General features: G+C 42.5%; 1 protein-coding gene across 1 annotated transcript in view; it reads left to right on the forward strand.

The window, feature by feature from the left end:
* Positions 1 to 27,093, forward strand: part of GLP1R (glucagon like peptide 1 receptor) — an 88,578-nt gene that overhangs the window by 21,933 nt on the left and 39,552 nt on the right. Inside the window, exons 2-3 of the mRNA XM_072857735.1 lie at positions 9,882 to 9,978; positions 11,283 to 11,393. Coding sequence (XP_072713836.1) covers positions 9,882 to 9,978; positions 11,283 to 11,393 — 208 coding nt within the window. The remainder of the gene's footprint in view (positions 1 to 9,881; positions 9,979 to 11,282; positions 11,394 to 27,093) is intronic.

Consider the following 27,093-nt stretch of genomic DNA (forward strand, 5'->3'; position numbering starts at 1 on the left):
TGGGAATGTGCACTCACAGCCCAGAACGCCAACCATATTCTGGGCTGCACAAAAAGAAAGGTGGCCAGTAGGTCAAGGGAGGTGATTCTGCCCCTCTGCTCTGCTCTCCTGAGACCTCACCTAGAGTACTGCATCCAGCTCTGGAGCCCCCAGTACAAGAAAGATGTGGACCTGTTAGAGTGGGTCCAGAGGAGGGCTGTGAAAATGATCCTCCTATGAAGAAAGGATGAGAGCACTTGGGTAGTTCAACTTGGAGGAGAGAAGGCATTGGGGAGACCTTATTTTGGCCTTTCAATACTTAAAGGGGGCTTATAAGAAAGATGGAGAGAGACTTTTTACCAGGGCTTGTAGTGTGATGAGACAAGGGGTAATGGTTTTAAACTAAAAGAGGGTAGAATTATATTAGATATAAGGAAGAAATTATTTAGTATGAGGGCGGTGAGGCACTGGGACAGGTTGTCGAGAGAAGTTGTGGGTGCTCCATCCCTGGAAGTGTTCAAGGTCAGGTTGGATGGGGCTCTGAGCAACCTGATCTAGTCAAAGATGTCCCTGCTCATGGTGGGGGGATTAGAACTAGATGATCTTTAAAGGTCCCTTCCAACCCAAACCATTCTATGATTCGATGTTGTAACAACATTTTTAATGAAATGTCAAGTTCCTCTTCCAGTAACATAGGCTACATTTTGTTTCTAAATCTGTGAGGGTAGATCTGAAGCACGCTCTTCTCCTCTTCAGCTTTGTAGCTTGCCCTGCTCCCACAACACTGCTCAACTTTTGCCTTTGTTCCTTCCGTAGTGTTTCTAGCACTACACCTTTTGTATCTGTCTAAACATGCAATTTAAACTCTTTATTCTGCAGTTTTGCTTGCTCTGTTGTATAACTGCATCAATAAAAGTCCTCGTCTAAAGAGCACTTCACAAAGCACGTGTCTAGATTTGCAAAGCAAAGTAAAATCTCCTTGTACAGGAGTCCTGTGATCATCGAATTCTCATGAGTGCTGGCACACTGTCTCCCACTGAAATTGTGGGATTGCTTTCTGCTCTCCAAGAGTTTGGGAGTTACAGTTGGTTTTGAATTTTACTTTTGTTCTTCTGTCTTTCTGCACAGTTGCTCAGTAGTTTCTTCAGTCATGTTTAGGACTAGCTCATGTAATACATCCTTGACAGCAACATTTACCAGAACATATGAAAGACACTGTAATGCAAATAACATCTTCTGGTAACAATGGCTGTCAATCTAAATATGTGTCTGCTTCAACTGTAAGCATATGGATTCATGGGTCCTACAGTGACCAAAGAGGAAACCTCTTTCCAGGCTGGGAAAGCTCTTCATGGGGCAGAAAAACTCTGCAAGTAACTGTTCTCGTCCCAGGTCTGTCCATCACTGAAGACAGAAACCATGGAATAACCCCTGGAACATAGGTTTGTAACACATTTTCAGTCGATTCTACCTGACCTACAGGAGTTTTGTTTTATTTATTTATTTATGTCTCTAGAAGATGGTGCTTAATTTTGTAGCATATTGAAATATTGGGCTGTACTTTATTCCCTTGATTTGGAGACTATCTACTATGCAAGTTGATTTAGGTGTTAAAGTTTGCTTTGACATCTGTGCCTCTGAATGCCAAATACTTTGCCTTGATCCAGAAAATGCTAGGGGCCAAGAGATATTATTCTCATTGAAATGCACCTTGTCAAAACAAAAATTTCAGGGATGGGAAGAGAAAACTGGTCAGTTTCAAAGCACAAATGAAGGATCCCAGGACAGACCTGGGATGTTTGGTTCCAGAGTGGAAACCCTTGTGGTGAGAGCTGAATTATCCCACCTGTTCAGACAGCTTACGTATTTGGAACGATTTGTGAAATGAAAAGTCAGCTGAACTGGGAGCTGCCTCTGCCTAGTCAACAGAAGTACTGAGAGCAGGAATATGCCTCAAGTCAGTTTTGTTCTTGGTCTTTAAAATGCCTTATTTGAGAGTCTGGGCAGAAGCATTCTGCATTTGGAAATCTGCATTTCCAAACCTTCTTTAGGAGGTGCATATGCTTATCCTTTTTTCTTAATCTAGCAAGAACAGATTTTAAGAATGAGGAGAGGTGGGGTGGTGATTAGTGCCCTGTGCTATTATAGGCTGCTATGGGATTGAGCACAGCCAACCCTTCCTTCTGAAGCTGTGCAGGTGTGCAAAAGAGGAAAAAAAAGGTGTGAAGGCAGGCAGGCCAGGGTGAGGGACCATGTGGTGCAGGGGTTATTTTCAGCTGAGAGAGAGGAATCCTGAGATTCAGCCTCTGATTTAAAACAAACAAAAGAACAACCACCACCACCAAAAACTCAAACAAAACAAAAAACTCCACACAGGTATTTTTATACATATTTTTGTCTTTGACAGGAGTGTTGTTTGTTCTTTCAGGATGTTCTTTGGATGTGCCGAAATACTGTTTTGAAGCTGCTTGGGCAGAAGATGAAATGGAATTAGGGGGATCTTGTGTGTTTTGGGAAGTTATTGAAAGCCCAGTGTTACTGTTCAGGGCTGGAGGTGTGCTGTCAGTCTGGGCTGAGCAGCTCTGAAGAGAGGCAGAGGAGCAGCGTCTCTTCTGTGCATTGATCGGATGGAAGTGCCTGATGAGAGCTTGCTCTTGCAGCTTTGAGTTCAAAAGCTTGATGTCATGAAACTTGAAGTCTTAAACCAGTGACAGAACAGAGGGGTCTCCATGGTTAGACAGCTGGTGAAACACTGTTTTCAAGATTTGCCTTTATTAATGTCCTGGGACTTTTTGCTTTTCTTGAAGTTCTTGTTGTAAGTGCTGAGCTGCTGCAGCCTAAGGGAAGACAGCTGGCAGATGCAGTCAGGGAGTTTCTCACTGAATCCAGCAGCCCCTTCTGTGGGAGCTCAATATTTGTTCCTTTTCACTAGCAGGGAGGATGCTGAAAGGTTTCTTTTTCTAGTGCTCTTGAGCTACTGAAGTCATCGGTTCGTTAGTAACTAAGGAACAGAAGCATTTACAGGAAAAGCTCCTAGAAGCTGGCAATAGACTTTTCTCTGAAAGAAAAGCTGTTTTGGTCCCTTGTTTGTTTTTTCTGAGGGGTGAGGTTTCTCCAGAGTGACCCAACTGCTGATGAAGTATCTTGTAAAATATGACTTGGGAAGCATAATTAATGTTATATCATCTGATCAGTCAAGCAGCCCTACAGGAGGGACCGAGAATAATGACTTTACCTCAAAGTGTCGCTTAGTCCTCCGTAATGTCAGATGACTACATTAAACTTGAAACTGGGCAACGTAATATTGGAAGATAACGTGATAAAGACAGAAATCTGGGGGATGTCAGATGTCCTAAAGTATGATCTCATTTTATGATCTCTGGAAAAGGTATTGCTCGGGTATCTTTAATTATACTTCTTTTGTACTATCTATAGTAGACAGCACTGTCACTTTTGATGTACCTCCTTCTTTGACGTACCTTCAGTACTTGAAAGAGAGCAACTGGACTGTCGGAGATGTTGCCTATAATGGATTCAAATTAGCTCACTACACAGAAGTTGAACTAAGTTATAAAATCAGGTTAAATCTTCTCTCTTTGGGAGAGTGAGGGGAGGATTTTGGACAATAAAGCCTGCTCCCATGCTAATGCATTTCCAGAATCTATTTTGGTTTTCAAGAAGCATTGTACTTGAAGGACTGATCCTCAACAGGATTGCTTTGTCATGGGGTGAACAGTGAGTCAAAGGACTCTATTAGTATCAAGTTCAGTGTTGGGTGTTTTGGTTTAGTGTTGTGTGGTTTGTTTTGTTTTTTTTTCCCTGCAACTGTTAAAGAAACATGACTGTTCTTACAAACTGGTGGTTGGAGCATCAACATTCGCAAGACTGTTTTGACAAATTTGTAGTAACTGTTGAGAAATTGGATCTTGACTGATGGGCTTAGGGAGGTAGTAATAGCATCCTGCCATTCATATGCTTTCATATTTACTTCAGATTAGAAATGGAGAAAAGTGATTGCAAATTGCAGGGGGAGGTAAGTTTGTTCTGTGAACAGCTAGCCTTGTTGCAGAGTTGTGCTGTGCTACAGCCTCTTGTTTTTAAACTTCTGCTCCCAGAGGTGCTGTTGTGGCAAGCCAAAGTGTCTTGTTAGGTGCGAAAGTCCTTTTAGGAAGGTGACTGTATTTAAGCCACCCCACACAAATTAATTCATTTGAGTTTGAAACCTGGAAATCATTATTTCTTTGGCAGGAGGAATCTCATCCCAATAAATGCAAGGGGATACTGGGTCACAGCAAAGCTTTCTGGGGTAGCAGTGTTGTGCTCTGCCCCATTTGGGCTGTGAACCGAGGACAAAACTGTCTCAAATTCAAACCTATGTCCATGCTATTAATTGAATAAACCTGATAGATGACCAGCTTAGTTTCTGCTCTGTGTTGGCTTTTATTGATGCAGACCTATAGCTTATGCTGACGTAACAGATGATTTAAGGTCCATATTATACAGGAAAGAATGTCAAGTCGGAATGAGCATAAAGCTAGTGATGTGCAATCTTCGCCTATCTTGGACTTAGTTGCTGTGCTGATCCTGAACAGAATTGCCTTGAAATAACATGTTGCATTGGACTTTTCAAAAAGGGCAGTAAAGTTTAAAAGTAACTCACTGGTACTTCTGAGATAAAAGGCAGTAAATGTAATCTGAACCCTCCTCTCATGAGGTAGATATGTCATTGTTACTATTCGAGGGAGGAATACCAAGGCCATACCAAAGTGTGGTTCAATGCCAGGTTGCCTGGCTTTTGCTTTTGAAGACTAAGATTAGCATTTGGGAGGTCCCAGTGGTTGTAACATTACATTGTGAGCCTTTAGCAGCAAGTTGAAATCTTGCTTATTATCCTGAAATGTTAAAAGCATGAAAAAGCTGTAACGTAAGTGTTCCATTTAAAAACAGACAACCAAAGATGTAAGGAATACAAATGTAAGGAGGAATTTCTCATTCTGTTGCATTTAAGACCTTTTATATGGTGATGGGAGATGAGGGAAGAAGATAACCCCAGGAGTCACCAGCTGCTTCTGAAGCTCTGCACATTCTCCCTCCCACTCTGAATGGTGCCGTTTCATGGTGCATTTTGTCTGGTCTGAGCCCCCTGCAGGTTTATGCTCTGTGTACTCAGATTTTGCTGGATTAGAATAGTACTTCTGTAGCATCGATCACATTGGATCTGTGGGGATGCAGTTTTTGTCGCAGCTGGAATAGTTCCAAAGATGTTGAAAAGTGATTAAAATGCTTCCTTTTACAGTAGGGTCCTTGATGGCAAATGATGGCTACAGAAAGAGGCTTTCCTATAAAGGTGTTAAGGATTTGTAAGGGATTCTGTCTTCAGACTGTTGAATGAGCTAATTTATCACTAGAGATTAATTACACTTAATTATATACATACACTGAAAGGCTCCCAGTCTCTGTGCTCTTGCCTGTCTTAATTTTTCTGCATCTGTTTTATGCTCCTTAGGCTGCACCATTACTCACCTCCTTAATGTCCTTCATCTATTCTTGCCTTCTGACTTCTCCACCTTAACCAGTCAGGAGAGGATGTTTCCATCGTCTTTTCCTCCACTATCCTTCTGTGATACACTTTCACCACAGCAAAACTACTACTGTTTTTCCTCCCATGCTTGAGTATAATGGGGCGGGGGGGGAACCCCAAACCAAATAACCAAACCCACAACTAAAATGCAAGGGCCAGTGCTTTTAGCAACAAAAATATAGTCCTGAGTTTAATAAAGCTATTTGGACTTCCGCAATTTGCTCCAAATTTTGAGTACTGACCCAGGAACCTTGTCCTCGTATATGGGCGTTTAGTGCTTTGATGTTGCAGAAGGAATTAAATCACTCTTCAGGAAAATATAGTCTCTCTTATTTGAATTACTACTCACATTGTAAATGTGTGGCAATGTATAACTTGTGATTCTTATTCATGTGAGCCAAAATCTCTGGGAAATGGGGATTAGCATATATTAAAATAAAATTTAAGTCAACTTGGCTGATAACAAAGCATGGTATTTAGCTGAACCCGAGTAAACTGTTGTGTAGAGAGAATAAATTGTGTAATCTTGGGATTTATATTTGATTGTCTTATTGCAACAGAACAAATTATGTAGTCTTGGGATTTATATTTGATTGTCGTATTGCAACGGACTATAGATAATGGAAAACTGTCAGCCAAATCAGTCATCTCCACAAAAAGGCATGTCTAATTATTTTACTCTTGTCGTTTGCTAATCTCCTTGTTCGAGTTGTCCTCTCACATTATGAGAAACCAATATAAGGAGAATGTTTCTACTTTTTCATTAAATGGAGGGATAGAGGCTTGCTTTTTCCTAAGCTGTAATTAAAGCTGGTTATTCCTGCATTCATGAAGGCAATAGATGAAAGCTTGATTTAGAAGAAAATACTTTAAGGTTTGCTGACTCCAAAAGAGCTAATTTTCTTAGTGCAAGCAGTTTTAGGATATTTTCAGGATATTTTAAAAGGTAGAGTTTTGGTTCTAAATGAAACTCCCTATGCATCTGCATCTTGTAATGATTTTAAAAGCTAGATTTGGGTTAACTTGATGTGGTCACCTACATGCATGATCAATAGTTACTTTTTGGGAAGATGTGTGACGCTTAGTAGCTTCTGAAAGTATTCGGAATCATAATTTAAGAGTTCATCCTGAAAATGTTCCTTCTAATTCATTTATTAAAGTGTTAACCTGGTGATGAGAGGGTGGTGAAACAGTCCTGCATAACTTCAGTAACCACCCTTGTAAAATGAAGACCTTTTAAACAGTGCATAACCTGAAAGTTACTTTTTAAAGACTGCGTGAGAGAAACTTTGGTTTGAAAGTTGTTGCTTCTACCCATACTCTGGTCATGCATCCTTATTCAGCCTACATGTTTCTGTAGATGGCATCTTCATTTTAGAGTTACTAGTTATGTGTTTCTCTACGCAGACCTGTAGACCTAACTTAGGTGGTGATGTTTTCTTTCTCGTTCATGTATGTTGAGCATAGATCACGTCCTGGTTTCGGCTGGGATAGAGTTTTTCTTCCTAGTAGCTGGTATAGTGCTGTATTTTAGATTTTAGTATGAGAATGATATTGATAACATGCTGATGTTTTGGTTGTTGCTAAGTGGTGTTGTCCTGGTTTCAGCTGAGATAGAGTTAATTTTCTTTATAGTGGCTGGTATGGGGCTATGTTTTGGATTTGTGCTGAAAACAGTGTTGATAATACAGAGATGTTTTGGTTGTTGCTGCACTAGTCAAGGACTTTTCAGCTTCTCCTGCACCTGGCAGAGCATGGGAAGCTGGGAGGGGGCACAGCCAGGACAGCTGACCCCAACTGACCAAAGGGCTATTCCATACCATATGACGTCATGCTCAGTATATAAAGCTGGGGAAGGAGAAGGAAGGGGGGACATTTGGAGTGATGGCGTTTGTCTTCCCAAGTAACTGTTATGCGTGATGGAGCCCTGCTTTCCTGGGGATGGCTGAACACCTGCCTGCCCATGGGAAGGAGTGAATGAATTCCTTGCTTTGCTTTGCTTGTGTGTGCGGCTTTTTCTTTACCTATTAAACTGTCTTTATCTCACCCCTCGAGTTTTCTTACTTTTGCTCTTCCGATTCTCTCCCCCATCCCACCAGGGGGGGAGTGAGCGAGCGGCTGCGTGGTGCTTAGTTGCTGGCTGGGGCTAAACCACGACAGGTGTTTACACTGGTCAAGGACTTTTCAGCTTCCCATGCTCTGCCAGGCGCACAAGAAACTGGGAGGGGGCACAGCCAAGATAGTTGATCCAAGCTGGCCAAAGGGCTATTCCATACCATATGATGTCATGCCCAGTATATAAACTGGGGGGAGTTGGCCGAGGGGCAGCGATTGCTGCTCAGAGACTGGCTGGGCGTTGGTTGGTGGGTGGTGAGCAGCTGTATCACTTTTTTTTTTCCCCTGGGTTTTGTTCCTCTCTCACTCTCTTGTTGTTTTCCTTCTCATTACAATTTATTATTGTTGTTATTATTTTGTTCCAATTATTAAACTGTTCTTATCTCAACCCACGAGTTTTCTTACTTTTGCTCTTCTGATTCTCTCCCCCATCCCACCGGGGGGGAGGGTGAGCCAGCAGCTGTGTGGGGCTTAGTTGCTGACTGGGGCTAAACCACAACTACTATGTTACAGGTTTGTGTGTTTCCATAGGCACATGGGGTTAATATTCAGTAGGATGTAGGATGCATTCATTTTACACTAGGGACTTTAGCACAGACAGACTTTGGCAGCATTTATTGGCATAGATAAGTTGATTTATATCGGGCATGCAAGGGTCAGAGTTTCAAAGACCCACAGGCTTGTGCTTGTTTTGACTTCGGGGGCAGCTGGCTAAATTCTTCTAAAATTATGGCCATGAGGCCCTAGCTCCAGTTAAGTTGCATGTAAATATAGGCAGTTATTCTTGAAACACAACACGGGTATCTACTAACTGTTGTACTTCTCATCACGTGTACAAGAGCATCTTTGTAATTAAATGTAGTGGCTTAATCCAGGCAGAAGCATGATGCATATGGTGTTTTGTTTTTTTCAACACTTTTTTTAAATCAGAAGGATATGAGAGAGGAGGACTTGAGAGGTCTGTAGTCCAAAAATGCTAGTTCTACTTCTGTTCTTTTATACCAAGGTGGTTGCACTGATGTCTAAATTTTAGTCACATTGGTTGTAGTGGACAGCATTCAGTTTGGCTTTCCTGAAATGGGGTATAGGTTTAAAATTACTTCTTCCTTTTAAAACAATCCTTCCCATGTCCTGGTTTCCGTCTAACCATCTGAAAAAGGTTTAGAAGCACAAATGGAAAATAAAAATTAGCAGTTGAAGCTGTGAGTGTAAAATTACAAGGATTATTTACCCTCATGCTTCACTTAATAAACTGATCGACAGCTGGGATTAAATGAATTTTCCTCCACTCAGTGTTAGTGTGTTGTACCATTAGGTTCGTGCTGTTGATTGTATGTCTGAGACATCCATGCTGGGCCTTTCTCTGGAAAAAGAACGCTGAGTTAGCTGCTTTATTGATGAGTTACAGCCTGCTAATCCTGACATTTTTAATTCAGTTTATGCAAATGTGGAGAATAAGGAGAAAGACTGATATCTCCTTACTTAAATGCAATGAGTAAGCTGGGCTTCTGTGAGCCAGGTGGGGCATCTGCTAGGGTTGAGCGAGCAGCCAGCACTAAATTTTGCAGTTTAATAACAGCTAATTTCCTTTGTGCTCAGACAGAGTTTGTACATACTTTTCCCTTGCCCCCTCAGTACTTGGGGTAGCTGATGGTGGAACCTGCAGCCTGTCAAACTGTGCAAAAAGGAGGTCCCTGCTCTTTCTGTGGTTTCAGGAAAATAGGCTGGGTGCAGGGAAAAGCTGTTGTTCATCGAAGAAAAGCTGAGCTGGAAAAGCTTTCATCCATCTTCTGAAGGAATGCTTGGGGAATATCCACTGAATAACTGGGTCTCATTTATGGGGTAGCAGAAATACTGCTGTTGGAAAGAAAACCTCTCCTAAAAGGACTTGCTGCTCTCCCTGTCTTTTCATGAGATAATAAATCACACAACTGGGCATGTTTAAGAGAGCAAGGCTAGCTCAGTTTGGGTTTCAGTGAGGACATGGTATAGTTGTTTGTGGGTTTTTTCAGTTCCTCGTGGTACAAATAGAAAGGGATTTCTTTGGTTTCAATAAGGCAAATGCATAGCAGCATCTTGTACCCTTTATGATAAGCAGTGCTCTTTTGGCTTGTGGTAGTCATTTTCACACCCACCTACTCAGGCTGCATGGAAAATACATAGTTTAAATCTCTGTAATGTCTGAGACTCATGATTTCTCTTTCAGAGTTCAGATGGGTCACTCTCTGGGGTTGTGCAGAAGTGGAAGGAATATCAGCTCCAATGCCTGAAATACTTGTATGAGGCACCCCCCATTGCGGCAGGTAAGCCAGCTTGGTAGGGATAGGATGTATTAATTTTTAAAATGCTTGATGACAGTAGTAAGGGAGTGATTATGAACTTGAAAATGCTTCTCCAGCTTACTTTCCAGTCCATTTCTTTATCCCATTTGCTTCCGTCTGCTCTCTGTGGGACTCTTCCCTCTGCTGCAGAAGCATTTTATAGAACAATTTCATTGTAAAGATGTTAGACTTTAGGTCCAGAGTGTTTTGCAGTGGCAAGTGGTGGCTGTAGCACATCAAAGCAGCATGCTAATGTAATACCCCTGAAACCTTTTTAGGGATCAGGGTTGGGAGAGCACACAGGTGTTAGGAAATCTGGGGCCATGCTGTTCGCATTGACCTAGCAGTTTGTGGGCCTTAAAGTTGGTATAAATTATTTTGAGCATTGTAAAATGCTGAAATGGCTTTAAAAAAAAAAAGTGCCTTAGTGAAAATGAGAATGCAGCTTGTCTTAGCAGCTGAGCTGCTGTAATGTGCTGAGCGCAGCTGCGATGTGCCAGCATTGTGGTGTTTAGAGGACACTGGTGACTTGTCAATGACCCTTGCAACTGGACACAGTGCAGCCTCTCCTATGCTTCAGTGCTTTTGTGACACATTGAGAAGGATAAGATGGGTCTAAAGTTGTATCTGTGAAGAAATATTTCAAAACTGTTAATTTTCCTTCTCCTAACTACGTTGTTATGGCAGAGCGGGAGCAGTAGCTGATGACAAGAATGGCAGGGAAACATTCGTCTCCCTCCGCTCCATTATCCTGTTGAGCGGTTGAATGCTGCCCTCTAAGAATGACAGTTTAATAAATCTGAAGTTGAAGTATTCTCATGTTGATTAAGCTGTAATGCAAAGTTATGGTTGTGTGGGGGTATTTCGTTGATGTATCTATATATTAGGCTAGACTTTCCAATTGCACGACTGTGAACCATTCTCAGGAATTATTATCTACAGTATTCATAGCAAAAATGGTTTTAAATTAAACTGACACATAAGGGTGTAAAAGAAAAGATGGGAATGGATCAGTATTGATTTACCTTTCTTGTCCCTTGATTTAGTCAAAGACCCTAATCTGTTCTTCAGTTCCCCCCTGAAACAACAGTTTCTTGTTGTGTGGGGATAAACTCTTTTGGACAGATAAATCTTGTTTAACTCCACATCAAAGCTTAATTGCATAATGCTGTTATGGCTTAAATGCACGTGTCCATGTTTCCTTTTATCTTCTGCTCTTCAGTCTTTTCCTCCTTGCAGTATTAATACAAGGCAGTGGCATGACACTCCCTTCCATCTCTCTGCAGAAGGCAAATTCTGCAACAGAACATTTGACGATTATGCCTGCTGGCCAGACGGACTGCCTGGCACCTACGTGAATGTCAGCTGCCCCTGGTATCTCCCCTGGGCTAACACAGGTAAGAGCCTTTCCTTATGGGCACAGCTTTAAACCAACCCTGTTTTCCTTGCACAGCCTTAGCAAGGATGAAGTTGGCTTAAATGGCTATGAGTGCAGTCAGTTCTCTGCAACATAAAAGTAGGAATGGGGCTCAGTATGATACACTCTTTATCTCCATTTAGCAAGAGAAAATGAAAATGAGAGAAGAGACTGTTCTGAAGGGTTGTATTTAGTTTGGATTTTTGTGCTCTCATCTGTTTTTGCTGCTTGAATGGTGGTGACTTTTAATAAAATAGTACTGTGGTGCTTGAAGACTATCTAACAACAATAATAATGGTGTAGTTTGAAAACAGATAGAAGTAGCAAAGCTAGGTGGTAGGTCGTCCTGTAGTAGATAGACAAAAAGGTCTAAAGTGACAGTGTTTTGTGCTGCTTCCTCAGAAACTTACTTCTCAGAATGCTGCAAGATGAAGGCATTGTCAGGGGTTGCAAAGACCTTTTTCCTCTGAAGGACTGAATGCCACCTTTTGATTTTACACCCTTGTGTACAAGTACAGTTGATGCCACTTGAAGGCAATGTGTATTAGATTGCTTCATCTAGTATTCTGTCTTTGAAACCAGTGACTTGTACAGCTTGTTCTTTGTGAAGACCTTTTTATGTTTTGAAGTCTAAATGAAACAGTTTATTAACTAGCTGCCTTGGTGTGGTGAATTGGCTTTGCCCCCTGTTAAGGGACAGAGGATACTGGTTAATGAGGATGTATAAATCTGCTGGATGTAAAGATGGTTTAAGTGTGGAGTACGTGTTGCAAGTGTTGGTACGAAGGGATTTCAGGAACGAGAAAGAAAAGGGATGGGATGGTCAGAGGATACTTAGATGTATTGGATAATGTGGGACCTGGGCATGATGCAAATAGTATAGAATAAGGGGTGGTGACTGTACAGGGTCTGGCTGGGGTGGAGGTAACTTTCTTCATAGCGGCCCATATGGTGCTGTTCTTTGTATGTATGGCTAGAAGTGTTGATAATGCACCAGTGGTTTGGCTGTTGCTTAACAGTGCTTGCACAGCATCCACATGCTCTCTCCAACTCATGCCCTGGCCAAGGCCAGTAGGCTGGGGGTCTGCAGGAGGCTGGGAGTAATGGTTACGCATGCTGAGGTCCTGCTTTCTGAGAAGTGGCTGGACATCTGCCTGCTGATGGGAAGCAGTGAATAAATTTCTTATTTTGCTTTGCTTTGTACATGCAGCTTTTGCTTTCCTTATTAAACTGTCATTATCTTGAAGGGGTGGTGGTGTGTGTGGGCGAAATCCTCACACCAAAGTCAAAATGTCATCACAACACCGACAAAGGTGGACAATTTACACAATAAAACTCCACCCCTTGTTTCTTCACCGCTTTACAACCACAAAAGATTCCTCACAATTATTCCCCTCTCTGGCAATGTTCAGTCCCCAGTTTGCCAGTTACCTCTCCCAGTTACTGACTTTATCTTGACCAACGAGCTTTTCCATCTTATTTTCTCCCCCATCCTGTTGAAGAGGGGGTGTGGGAGAGTGGCTGGGTGGGCATTGGGCAGCCGGCCAAGGTCAACTCATCACATCCACCATGGTATCTCCAAGGGCTGCAAGGAAGTCTCTCTGCTCTGGTGCCTTGCAGCACCTCCTCCCCTCCATCTTCTCTGACTTTGGTGCTCACAGGACTGTTTCTCACACTTTTTTTTCTCACCCCTCACTGCCAGGCAGTGTTTGGCCCTTTCTTACCTACATTTCCCCACAAAAGGTGGCACCATTTTGGCTGAGGGGCTCAGCTGTGCCCTGTGGTGGGTCTGTTGGAACCAGCTGTGTCCAGCACAGGGCAGCTCCAGCCTCTCCTCACAGAGGCCAGTCCCCTGCTGCCAGCACGTGGACACAGACTCCCAGTACACTTGGTAACCTGCTGTGGCATTTAATGGCTCTTACTGTTGAGTGGCAGAGATGCTTAGAAATGTACAAAGTTGGGGGGGGGGGGGGGGGATGTCAGGTCAACTATCGCAACCCTTCAACTTTCTGGCTAGCTTTGAGCTTGTCTCAGAGGTAAGTCCCTAAAACAAAATTGTTGAGTCTGGATTGCTATTTTCACTTTAACTTGGTGCATCTTTTATACTAGGGTTTCAAGGGAAGAGATGGGAACCAATGTTATGGTGTACATGGTGGTTAGGGATACCTGTGGTGTGTGGGGGAGAGATCATCTACTCCACCCTTTCTGCCCTGTGCTCTGGGGTGCTGCAGCCACTTGGTTACCTCCTCTGCCTTGTCTGCTTTCCTAAGTGACCTGCATGCTTTGGCAGTTTTATTTCTCTCTTGTTTGTGCTGAAGATCTGTGTTGGGGTGACTCTTCCCACACCCCCCCAATGTATTGCTCTGTATTCTACTGGGTGAATATTATGCTACTATGTCCCTATTTCTAACTTCTGCACATCTTTTGTGTTATCTCAACTGTCTTGGTAGTAACTGCCAATTTGATAACCTCTGAAGTTAAAATGCTGTTTGCTAATCCTCTTCAGATTATTAATAAAGAAGTTATGTTTTTAGAATGGGTAAACAAGCTTTTATAAATGTATGAAATTAATATTTACCTCATAATTAATTGACATAAAATTATCGATGCTGCAGAATTTTTTCCAGTAAAGCTAATCTTTCTGGATATCTAAAACTCTTCACAGGATTAAACGTCTTTCCTCTAAACCTGTTTACTTTCAATCTTTAAGACCCTGGACACAGTTATTTGACTTCCAACTGCTCTTGAAACATCAGTGCTGGAGAGAGCCAAGGTTTAACACAGTACTGCAGATTAATAAATTATTGGAATGCGCAATATCTTTCATACTTTTGGAAATAAGTTTTTTTAAAAAAATGTTTCTTAAACAGTGTTTGTTTCGGTGAAAAGAATAGCAGCATTTTGTATGACCCCTTGCTAGGGAGGATTGCAAAAGTACTTCAGAAAGTCATTAAACCTCTGGACGTGTTCCCTTGTTGTGCATACTGTGCATATACCTCAGTCTCTGTTCTATCAGCAAGGAGTAAGAATGGGACAAGGAGGCCTTTCATTGTCTAATATAAAACAAGAAGTTTGTATTGGTGCCAGGTATGCAATTTAGGAGCCAGAATTACCATGACCTGATACTATTTAGTGACGTCTTGTGGAGTCACGTTCAAAGTGAATGCTAATGGGCTGCCATGATGAAGAGGTAACATCTTTATAATGGAAGATCTAGAGCAATAGGAAATTGGACACCCTGTGATTTACAGTAATCACTGAAGCATGCTTATTACTTGTTCTTGCTTAGCCCCCTACTTGGAACTCGAAATAGATTCTAGCACTGCACTCCATCTTTTCACCTGATGAAAATGGAGAAAATGAAAAGATGAGACCTTGTTTGGGAAGTACCTTCAAAACATGTTCCGTGAAGGTCATCATTAAGTATGAAGTGCTTCAGCCAAGCTTGCTCATTTAAGACTGCTGTTCCTTTGATTAGGAGTCAGGCTTCCAAGTGTGTAAAAAGTTTGCTGGGGAATTCACACCATACCCCCAGAAGTCCCCTGGGGAATAAATTGAAACACTTGAAACTGAATACTGCTTATGATGGGGTACTGAAATGGAGCAAGCATTGAGTGGAAGTCTCTTTATGACCTGGCCATTTCTCTAAAAAGTGTAGAAGAGTTGGAATCAGGGACAGGTGAGCCAAGAGGCATATAGAAACACTGATCATTCAAGGATAGTATTAGGAAAGCCAAAGCCCACCCAGAATCTGACAAGTGATGTGAAGGGCAACAAAAAGGGTTTCTAAACAGATAAAAGAGAAAATTTGGATCCGCTGCTGAATGGGGCAGGAGGATCTTGTGACAAAGGATGGGGAAATGACCGTGGTATTCGCTGACACCTTCATCGTGGCCTTTACTGGTAAAACTTGCCTTCAGCAATCCCAGGCCCCTGAGATCAGTGGTAAGTCTGGAGCAAAGAAGACTTACCCTTGGTGGAGGAGGATCAGATTATGGAACACTTAAGCAGGACATACAGAAGTCCAAGGGACTTCGTGGGATGTACTAACAAGTGCTGAATGAGCTCGTTGATGCCATTGTGAGGCCACTCTTGATTATCTTTGAAAAGTCCTGGCAATTGAGGGAGATTCCTGAGGACTGGAAGAAAGCAATTGTCACCACGATCTTCAAGAAGCACAAGGAGGAGAATCTGGGGAATGATAGGTGATCGGCCTTGCGTAAGTCCCCAGGAAGGTGGTGGAGCAAATAATCCTGGAAACTGTTTCCAAACACATAAAGGACAAGAAGGTGATTTGGAGTAGTCAGCATAGATTTATGAAGGTGAAATCATGCTTGATGACCCTGATAGCCTTCTATGATGAGATGACTAGCTCGATTAGATAAGGGGAGAGCAGTGGATGTTGTTTATCTTGACTTTAGTAACGCTTTTGACACTATCTCCCATAACATCCTCATTGACAAACTGATGAAGCGTGGATTAGGCAAATGAACAATGAGATTAAGTGAAAACTGGCTGATCTGCTGGGCATATAGGGTTGTGGTCAGCAGTGCAAAGTCCAGTGGGAAGTAAGTCCCTAGTGGTGTACCCCAGGGATTGGTAGTAGGGCCAATACTGTTTAACATCTTTATTAAAGATCTGGATGATGGGACTGAGTGCACCTTCAGCAAGTTTGCAGACCATATGAAACTGGGAGGAGTTGCTGATATACCATGTGATTGTGCTGCCATTCAGAAGGACCTTGAGAGGCTGAAGAAATGGGCTGACAGGAATCCTGTGAACTTCTGCAGAAGGAAATGCAAAGTCCTGCTCCTGGGAGGAATAGCTGCATGCACCAGTACTGACTGGCTGGAAGGCAACTTTGCAAAAAAGGCCTTGGAGGTTCTGGTGGACACCAAGCTCAGCAGGAGCAGCAATGTGCCCTTGAGGCAAAGAACAGGAACAGCTTCCTGGGCTGTATTAGGAAGAGCATCACTGGCAGCTTGAGGGGATGATCCTTCCCCTCTACTCTGCGGGGTGAGACACATCTGGAGTGTGTCTTTGTCCAGTTCTAGGCTCCGCAGTATGGGACACCTATGGACATACTGCACCAAGTCCAGCAAATGACCATTAAGATTATTAAGGGATGGGATTCTCTCTCATACGAGATGAGGCTGAGACAGCTGGTATTCTTCAGCCTGGAGAAGGGAAGACTCCATTTGTGTATGGTCACAAATTGAAATACAGGAAAATTCCTCTAAACATAATTATGTTACTGTGAGGTTGGTCAAACACCTGGAACAGGTGACCCAGAGAGGATTTGGAGTCTCTATCCTTGAAGATGGTCAAAGGTTGACTGGATGTGGACCTGAGCAACTTGCCTTAGTTCACGCTGCTGCAAGCAGGGTGTTGCAATAGGAAATCTTAAGAGTCCCCTTCCAATCTTGGCTATTTTGTGATTCTCTGTTAATTTTTTTTAACAGGATAAATCTTGGTAACTAGTTACTGTCAGGTGTTACAAATTTCCATTGGTATCAGTCAGAATAAGAGATGGAGAAAAGAATTTGCATGGGAAGAGTTTGTAAAGCTGGAGCATTCCTTGATCAATTACAGGTTTTGCAAACCTTATACTTTAACAGTTCTTATTCTTGTTTGTGTCCCACTCTTCTTGTCCTAGTGGCTGTCAGGCTTGAGCCTGCCCTTCTGCAAATCTCAACAGCAGATGTAGCTCAGCAGGTTGCCTAGCAGAGTGGCAAGCTGTAAATGATACCTGCTGAGCAGGTATGTGCTGTCACAAGTCTGACCCCACAGGATGTTAGCAGGTTCTTGTCTCTACTGGCTGCCACAGAGGTGCTCACTGAGATGTAACATTCTTCTTGCTTCTTTAATGTGGCAGCTTCAGAATCACTGCCTGCATTGTGGGCGTGGGTTTGGCAGTAATGCTTTCTCCAGGTATTCAGATTGCTCATTTATCTCGGTGTACAAGAGCAACTGTAGGGAGATGGGAATCTGTGCATTGAAAAACTTGAATATACCTGGTGTTCTTAGCACTGTATGTCTACTCAGACTTGTGTGTATATGGAGACTCAAGACCAATCTTTCACAAGACAAATCCATGGAGGTCTTTTGTGCTAAGTAATGTACACGGTTGCAAGGTTCTGTCTCACAGCATCACTCTCCTTGTGATTGCAACATTTGTTTTCTGCCCTTTTTGAAAGTGCCGCTTGTGAAGGCGGCCTACGAAGTACAGCAGAGACAATTAATCCTGTCCCGCTTGTGTGTCAGATCTCTTTAGAAGCGCTGAGCCTGAGACTTTTCCTTGTTGTGTTACCTAGTGCGTGTGTAAGCATCCCTGCCAAACTTGGTATTGGCATGCTGTCTGCAAGGATGGACTCTCTGAAGGCTGGGAATATATCTGTGATAATTGGTTAGAAGAAAGATCACAACGTTAGAGTAAGATTTTATGCTTGAAACCATCTATCCCTGTACTCCTACAGACTTGCTTTGTGACAGGCAAGTAAATTAAAACTGAATTTTTAGAGGAATTTTATTTTATAACTCACACTGAAGTACTGGGCATTGAGTTGTCAGTGTCCTTTTGGGATGTGGCCTAAAGGTTGGTTTATTATACGTTTCTTCAGTGGCACTTCACAGCTACATTTTTTTCCCCTCTAATTGCTAAATAAACTCAGCATTTGTGTAGCTATGCAGCAAAATAGATTGGGAATTTTGCCCAACTGAAATGTGTGTAGGGGTTCCTCATTGCTTTGAGTATTTTTTTTTTCTTCTCCCCCCATCCCCCCTGCAGATCAGTTTCTTGATTGGTGTGATTGCAGCTGTATTTATTAGTGTTTATCTGCTTCAAGTATATTGGTCATTATAGTATTGCCCTAACTCAACAAGAGATCGTAAATAATGTTGTTATAGGTATCTGGATACTCAGTATCACACTGAAGCCAAAGGAACTGTGGTTTAGAGTAGTCTGCTTCAATGCAGGTTAAACCATTGTCACTGGAATGAGAAAGAGGCAGTTAATGTGTCGTACAGCTCAGTGCAAGGGTTTGGTATCATAGCAAATGAAGATCCCAATCACTGCCAAGCTGTAACTACGTGGTAGGAGTTCATAAAGTTATCTGTGTCCCTCTCATGCCATATAAAATAGCTTTGTGTGTGTGTTGGGGAAGCCCTTTGGGACAATGAGAAGCAGTGGCAATGGGGCAAACAGAAGGTGGAGAGGAATCAAATTTTGGTCAAAGCAAGCATTCTGTTCAGGATTATGTAGGTGAAATCCATAAACTTTCTCTTTGGGAAGACTTGTGTTTCAAAGTGATGTTTTGAAATGCTTTGAAAATATGAGGTGAAAATGTCTCAATTATCAAAACAAATGCATGTTTAACTTCTGCCACGCCTTGCTTTCTCACCTTCCCCCCATCCCCAAAAAAACCAAAAAATCCAAAAAACAAACCAAAGCTTTTGGTAAGACAAGATTGTATTTGTACTTATAGCCTGCTTATACATCTTTTGAAACAGCAAACTACAGCAATTTTTAAACCGGAATGGGCTGTTTCACTCTAGCTCTTTGTTTTGCTTCTATTTGTTCTTATGGAACTCCCACCGTTGGGCAGGTCTTTATGGAGAGATGCTGAAGGAAGGTTATTGCTAGAGGGATTTGTTCTGTGAAGTTTCCAGCACAAATTTTGGACCATGGCCAAAGCTTGTTGAAGGCAAATGTCGCATACCTCTGGCTGCCTGAGTTGAAGCTTTTGTTCCCATATGTGTCTCGTGTCTTGGGCCAAACCTTGCCTTTAGTGAAAACCCAGAAAGCCTACTCTGTTTCTGGTAGCACTGAAGTTAACACCAGGAAAACTTTGCACATTTTGCTATCCACATTGTAGTCAGTCAGATTGCCATGAGTTACATTTGGGCAGCAGCTGTGTCTCAAAGTCCAATCAGTGCAGAAACCTCCAAGGGGAGCAGTACTCCTTTAAGGGATGGTGAGCACCTCACCTCACTGTTATGGGCTGTGTGCTTTTTCTTGTTACCTTCTTATAATTGAAGGCTAGTTGCCAGTAACACCATGTGGATTTGGAAACCACGGAGCTGCACAATTCATCTTGCAATTATGCCTCCTCTGGGGTTTTGATATTTTATTGTTAATAGCACTAAATCCTTTTTAATTAAAAAACCTTCCAGGGGTACTAGTTTCAGACGAGTTCTGTGAACAGTAGCCACATCAGTTGCTCCTATATGCATTGAGCTGCACAAAGGTTGGCTGCAAACTTGCATTAACATAGATGTGGCTGTTATTCAGATCTCCGCTCAAAATCTTCCAAACTCTTTGAATGCTTTTGTTTCAGCTTAGGACCTGTCTCTGGTTTTGAGGTGTCCGACACCTGAATTGGCTTGACTCCTGGTCTGTATCTGTATTAGTATCTTGCTCTGGCACTGTTGTGAATTTTGAAGCAACCCCCTGATTGTCCTGCTTGCTGTGACTGAGTTAGTTTGAGCAGTTCTGGAGTTCGTTTCTTTGGAGGAAACTAAACCAGAAGCTGTGCCCCAGGTGTGCATTGGATTCTCTTCAGTCCTGGATGGAGACATAAGACCTGATGATTTACCTGTACTACTATGAATTCTTCCAGTATGACCATACATGGGCCATTGGAGGACTCCTGAACTACCAAGCTCTTGTTAAGTCTTCAGTGTTTCTTGTGCCAGGTAAAGGGCCAGACGGCTTGTATGCCTTTAACTGCTGTTGACCCTGAGCCTCAATGCTTTGTAATTCCCCATGCTCTCTAGATCCACCTTTCTCCTAGTTTGAAATCCCTTATTTTGTTTAAGTAATAACTTCCGTTGTCATTCACCTTTGCTTGAATCACTTGTCTCCTATAATTCACTTTATTTTCTATATTATACTCCCTTTACTACATTATGTGTTGCAATGGTGACACCTGCTCCTTTCTTCTCCCAGAAGACCAGGCAAAGTACAGCCTGGGGACCACTGGAAACAACATAGCTTTTCAGCCTGTGACGTGAAAGACCTGAAAGTCTCTCTGGTGGCAGAATAACCCAGCAGTAATATCAGATGATCTCTGATAGTAACCTTGTGGCTGCCTCTGGCTACTAGAGATGCAGTCAGAGTCTGATTAAATCTACTAAGTTGAAGGGTGTCATGGAGATCTGGAACCACAGCTGTACTCCACACAATAGTTTTGCCCAGTTACAGAGATTGTGTGAACTGAGCTTCATGTGGGGTTGTGGTATTGCAGAGGTTAGAGACTGGGTTGCTGCTCCGGAGTACCTTTAGGTGCAAGGACACATTCAGGTCAGCTCTTTCCCATTTCCCCCTGCTGTAAGCTACATTTGAGATCCTTTTTCCAGCACTCCCTGTTACCTCTCTGGTGACAGAACTGCGTTTCCTGACGTGTCCTTAGGTAGGTGTGGGTTCTGTGTGAGGCTTTGGGTGGAAATGGGGCATTACATCAGAACTGTCAAGTGCCAGAGGTTACCAGTCTGACTACGAGGACTTTTATGCTTTTTAAAAGCAATTTCCCTAGGGCTCTGAGATATAGGCAAACCTTCTTGTGGTGCAACAGAGATGATGGAAATTGTCTGCACAGTCTGCACCCTGCATTACTGTCTAGCTTAGTCCTGGCTACTGTTGAAATCATGAACTCAGCAAGCCCTAATACTTCCCTCCTGTGTGGCATCTTCCCCTCCCCAAACGCTGAGATTATAGATTTACACAGTTGTAATGGCATCATGCATAGCAATACTGCAGATCCCATTCCCTGCTATGCCAGTAGAAGAAACATAAGTGTTGAAAAGGATTTTCTTTGGCATCTGAGAGATTCATCTGTGGCTGCTGTGCCCACCAAGGAGAAGGGCTGAAGAAGGAAAGAGCCTTGTCATGTTTGTCAAGGCGTTGCCACAAGTGCTTTGGGTCCATGGCATGCCATAGCATGACCCAGGTGAGAGGGGATTACAAGTAGACTTCTGCCTCAGCAGGGATTTTGGGTCATTGACATGTGGTGGGGGTGGCCCGTAGTGTAATGCCCTTCCCACAGCAGAGTGCTCCTGGGCTGGGCAGGCAGCAGCGTGGTGGGGAGCAGGCTGGTGGTAAGCACTGGTTTGGAGTTAGGGCAGTGATATAATCGACTTAATCTATCTGTATCTGTAAGTCTTGTTCAAATGTTGTCCCAGGAGCAATGTGGTCCCACCAGTCTCCTGGGCCCACTGTCTGCAGGCCATTGGAAAGGCTTCTGCAGTGTGACTTAGTGCCTTCCTCCCTGCCCCTCCCCATCAAACGTGGTCATGGAGGGCTGATGTCCAACCAGCTGCACTCCTGGGGCATCTGCTGTGCTGCAGGATTAAATCCACTGTCCTGGTCCTCTTCCCTTTCCCCAGGGTTGCCTGTGTATGGGCACTGCTCAAACTTGGAGGAGGAGGGAGCTTGGGAACTGGGTGCCGCAGTGCCCCAAGCAAAAAGCAGAAATAGAAAGAAGATGCTTGCTTTTGTTTGCGAGACCTCCTATAGGTAATGATGCTGGGGCGGTGAAATGCTACTGTCACCTGTGCAAGGCAGACCAAAGGAAACAATAGATATTGTTTTCTAGAGGGGTCTGTGGAAAGCCCTACAGCTGAGGAAGCAGACGTTTGTGTGAGAGTTTTCCTTCAGACAGTTTTGAAGTATATGCATGGCTGGAACGTTTGGTTCGGGGTCCCAGATTAAACCTTGTCTGGTTTAATTTCTCTCACTTTTTGTTTAATCACCCAGTTTTATAGTTTGAGATCTTCTTAAAACCAAGGTAGTTAGCAGATGGCTACATGAGCATATAGCTAAACTACCTGTTTGTCTTTTAACATGCAAGAAAGTAAATTTCACTTCAAATATCGGATATAGTGAAGATGATTAGACATTTGCTACATTTCTTCCCTTCTTTCCTCTACTAAAACCACGTTTCCAGAAAGCTCTCCATAATGCTGGAAAGGGGTGTGACCTTTTTTCAGTGGAGAAGATGTTGCTTTGCATTTGCTTACCCATAAGCAATTCAAAATGTATACTTCCTTGCACTAAAAGCTGTCTCAAGCTAATTGGCAATCTCAGTTTGCTTAAAAAAACGCCTAGTCTTTCATGTTCACCTCTGCCTCTCTTTGTTAGTCTCCATCTGGTAGTACACCAGAGAACTCTAGAACATATGCTGCTCATCTCAAGGGTAGATATAGGGACTGTTGGAAGAAATAATTTAAAAAATCATTAACAGATAGATATTATTAACATGCATCTACTGTGGGCCATGTGGCAATGCCATTCCCCATTTTATAATTTCTATTTGTTTAAACAAATGAAATACATTTTTAAATAAATTGCTGGTTAACTGCAGATTGAGGTACATGCAATAGAGCAGTGGCTTAGGAACTTTCAGCTGGGGTGAGATATGTGACTTCCTTCAGGGACAATGAAAAGCTGTATGCTCCGATTCCTCTTCTGCTGCAACCAAAACATGGGCATTGCTCATCGAATGTGTGATAGGAGCAGAAAGAGACTTTGCATGTAGGCAGACATTGAGGTGTGTATATGGGTGACGGGAGCAGCTGCATGTTGTTCATATGTCAGGTACGGATCTGGTCACCTGAGGCCCTCTAGGAAGAATTTAGTTTTCTGCATTGCTGGACATAGCATAAATGCTGGACAGCCTTGCTGTAAGATATCAGCTTGCTGTGACTGCGTCTGTGCGAGTTAGAGTAGTTGGCAGGACGGCATGTTTTCCAGCAATTTTTCAGTTATAACTGTATAATGTTTTTATTTTGATAAAGTAATTCCTTGAGATGTACTGTCAAGGATATCAAGGCACACCTCTGCAAAGACATAGCTGAGCCTCATTCTGCAACTGCTTGAGAAGTTGCCCCCAGCTGATCTGACTATGAATAGCACACTTAAGTGAGAAATAAACTGTTATACCCAGCTGCAAGGAGGCTACTGGACTACCTCTGTGCCTTGCCCATGCTAGTCTAGCACGTAGCTGAGCTTCCAACGGACATGTTTGAGCTCACCAATTACCTTAAACTTCATCTATGCTCTCATTACAGGTCTTGCATAACTGAAGTATGTATTATCTACCCACTTTTATTTGCTCGCAGTACCAGCATGCTCTGTTAAACAGAGGGACCTCAAATATTTCTTCAGGTTACTTGCACTTAAGAACTTGCAGTTTTTAATTACAGTGGACAAAGATTAAACTGAACTAATTAAGGGCCTGGATAAACATAGTGCTTGTGTGTGCTACATAATGCCTTGCTGAAAACAGCTTATTATCTTTTTGGCTTACTTAAATGTTTCTAATTGGTAAACTATTGATTCCGCCCCCCAAGTCGTAAAGATGGGATAAAACATGAATACCTGATCTTAAAACAGTATAGGTGGAGAGCAACTTGCCAGAAGAGCCATACAACCTACAGCCCACTTCTTCTTCCCCTTTTCAGGAATCCCTGGCACTTCAGCTTTGGGTGATGGGAAATGCTCCTCTCGCATCCAACCTACACATGTTCTCTCACATAACAAATGTGCTTCTGGTGTGATAGTGAGCTTAAACATTGCTTCTTTCTTCCAAGATCCTCAGTTGAATTTGGGTGAAGATACAACTCAATCTACTTACATATCTATAGAAGTAAATGCTTTATGTAAAGGCAAATCACACTCTTTGCCTCTTGAAGTTATTAGCTCTGTGTTTGAATTTTTTTATAATATTTTCATTTGACTGAATAGTCATGCAAAAAATGTGGACTGACTTAAAAGGTGTCTGCATGTAAGTAGTCTAATTACAGAACATCCTCCCTTTCACGCCATTTCACAAATGCAGCTTTGACTTGAAAATGTGCTAACCTATACACTGATTGCACTTGTTAATCATGTACACAGTTTTATTTAATTTGCTGTATTACCCTTTTCCACTCTTGTGTTTTGCTAGTAACTTTCCCCTTGAGAGTTTTCTGCAATAGACTAGATTTTCCCTGAGAGACCCAGGTCCCTGCTATGAATTTTGAAAGTATGTCTAATCCTCCTCAGCCATGCTCCAAATGTTAACTATTAGGATTCCCATACATCACTTTAAATTTTCTTCGAATAAGAGCAAAGTTTTTCTGGGCAACATGTTTATGAGGGAACCTGGGTACATGACTAGTTCAATGACAATAATAATGATAGTGATGGTTGGTGCCCGGCCAGACTCATCTGACCTTTCTGGAACTAATTTACTTTTTGACAACTGGAATGAGCAGAAATGAATTAGGCAAGAAAAGGATCAAGTGCTCATCAGCACATTTCCTCTGAAAGCAAAAAAACTGGCTTCCACACACAAAACCTGCCTGATAATTGTCCTGGAGCTTAATGAAGCAGGGCATCAACCATTTCCTTTAAACAGAATGAAATTGTGGGTAAAAAATGTGGAAAATATTGCGTTTGTGTGGCTGATGAATGACAGTAGGCCTCTAAGTTTTTAAAAATGTGAGGCAGGGTTGGCAGTGGATATTCAAGGAAAGCATTGCACCTTGGCAGGAAAAGAAAAGTTGAAGTCAAAAGGATTGTATGTCCATCCAAATACCTTTCAAGCAATGAAAACTGAGTGGAAATGAAAATGGAATAGAAAACTTAGGGAAGATTACCAATAGAATGATGTAAGAGTTCCTGATTTTTAGATCGGGGGTAGGTCCCAACCTTGGGATGGAGGGTAAGAATCAGAGATTGGTGTAAAGATTGGCTTTGTAGTAGAAAGGTAAATCCAGACATAATTGCAGCTTTAGTGGCCTCCAGTCATTATTGACAGCAAAGATGGTGGTTTCCATAATAAAAGCACTTGGTCCTTTTTCAATTATTTGTAAGAGCTTCTATTTAGTATCTTACAGGTTTGCAGAACTTTGCTTGACTGAGATTCAACACAATAGAAGTCTGTTTTAAGGCTGACCTTGTTCAAGAACATTTTGTCAAAACAAAACATTTTGTTCTGCATTTCAGCATGTGGATGAGGAAGAGGAAGATGGGCTCCTATGGTATTGGTGATATACTTCTTGCTGCTCATGGGGGTGAATTCCTTATGTGTGCTCCCTAGACTTCCTAGAGTTTGTACCTACTGTCTCCAGAGGCCACACGAGAGCAGAGCAGTGGTCCTTTTTCCTCAAATCCTGTGTGATTGTTGGACCAGACGTGCTTTTGGTATACAGGCTGAGCAGGACTTCTTGTGCCCTTGCCAGCTGCAGTAGGCTCCAGATCGGAGGGCAGAAGCTCTTCATTGATTTCACCCCTCCTCGCTACTTAGCTGGAGCAGGGGGAGCTGCTGGGGTGCAATGAGGTGGGCTGAGGAACGGATCGGTGAGAAAGGAGATGTGACTCAGGCTGGAGTCAGGTTGCAATTTTGTTTAATTACAGTGTTTTTGGAGAATGGCAAGTCAGAGTAGGAGCTGAGAGAGGAATAGGAAAGTGCAGGGCGAAGAAGAAGGGTCACCAGTGGGTGGGTAGATTGGCGGCATAGAAGTAAGCATTGCAGCAACAGGGAGTGTTGAAGGAATGAAGCTGAAGAGGAGAGCCAAGGAGGGGAATGCAAGTAGGGGAGAAAGAGAAATGGTGTGACAGTAGCTAAAAGGAGAGGTGCAAAGAAGGCAGAAAGAAGAGGAAGGGGTCAGGAGAGGAAGGCAGAAAAATGTAAGTGTTAGGGTATATCTGCTACAGAGCCTGAAACTCAAAATCAGTATCCCCTTGTTGTGTAGCAGAGAAATCCCTTGGCAAAGCATGGGGATATATTGACGTGGCACAGGGCAGTGTCCTGAGCAGTAGAATCAAGGGCTGTATTTCTTCTTATACCTGAGCTAGCTGGGTTTGGGGCTTTATGGCATAGTACTATACTTATCATGTAGATGCAGCTTATATGTGTAATGCTAGGTCTGCAGAGAATATAGGAGCGACGTCTGTAGGAAAGCCTTTACCAGTTGATATACTTTTTCTTTACAGCTTCAGATGCTTTAGCTCATGTATACAGAGATAATAAGCCTTTAACCAATGCCAGAGTGCACAGCTTGCTCAATAAAAATGTATGTCTTCACTCTTTGAACGCGTGAGATGCTTCATTGTATTTGTTCTGCTTTGAAGTATCCAATTCCTTTACTTTCTGTAGATAGTGGGTAATACTTGTGGAATTATAGTAATCTCTAAATGAAGTTTGATGGTTTGAATTCCTTTTTATGATATGTTTTGCAGTCGCCTGTGCCGAAAGCTTCCAGTTGCTTAGGATTTTTTGGTTTGTCTTTATAACTGTCCTGTGAGAGATGATAAATGAGGATTATTGATTCATTGGTTCTTTATACCATTGTTTTTGGGGATAACTAAATACTGCTAACTTCCCTGTTGCCAGGATTGGCAGTATATTTGCAGCACCTGGCACTGGTTCTAGCCCGCATCTTCTGGAGCTTCTTGTTTTGCTCAGAAGCTGCATCAAACAATGGGTGTTTATTTGCATGTGTCCTTCCCTCTCCCTCCTAGCTATTCATATTTAACATACCAGTTGCCTGTTGATTTTTCTCAAAGTTGTTTTTCCTTGCTTTAGCTCAGCAGGCATTATGCTAATGACTTGCCTAGTTGTTTCCTTTTCTTTTAGCTTGTTTTTCTTTCACTGTCTGCATGTTTTGTTTGTTTATTTAGGGGGGGTTTTTTGCCT

Source organism: Ciconia boyciana, chromosome 3, assembly GCF_034638445.1.
Source record: "Ciconia boyciana chromosome 3, ASM3463844v1, whole genome shotgun sequence".
NCBI classification, from domain to species: Eukaryota; Metazoa; Chordata; class Aves; order Ciconiiformes; family Ciconiidae; genus Ciconia; species Ciconia boyciana.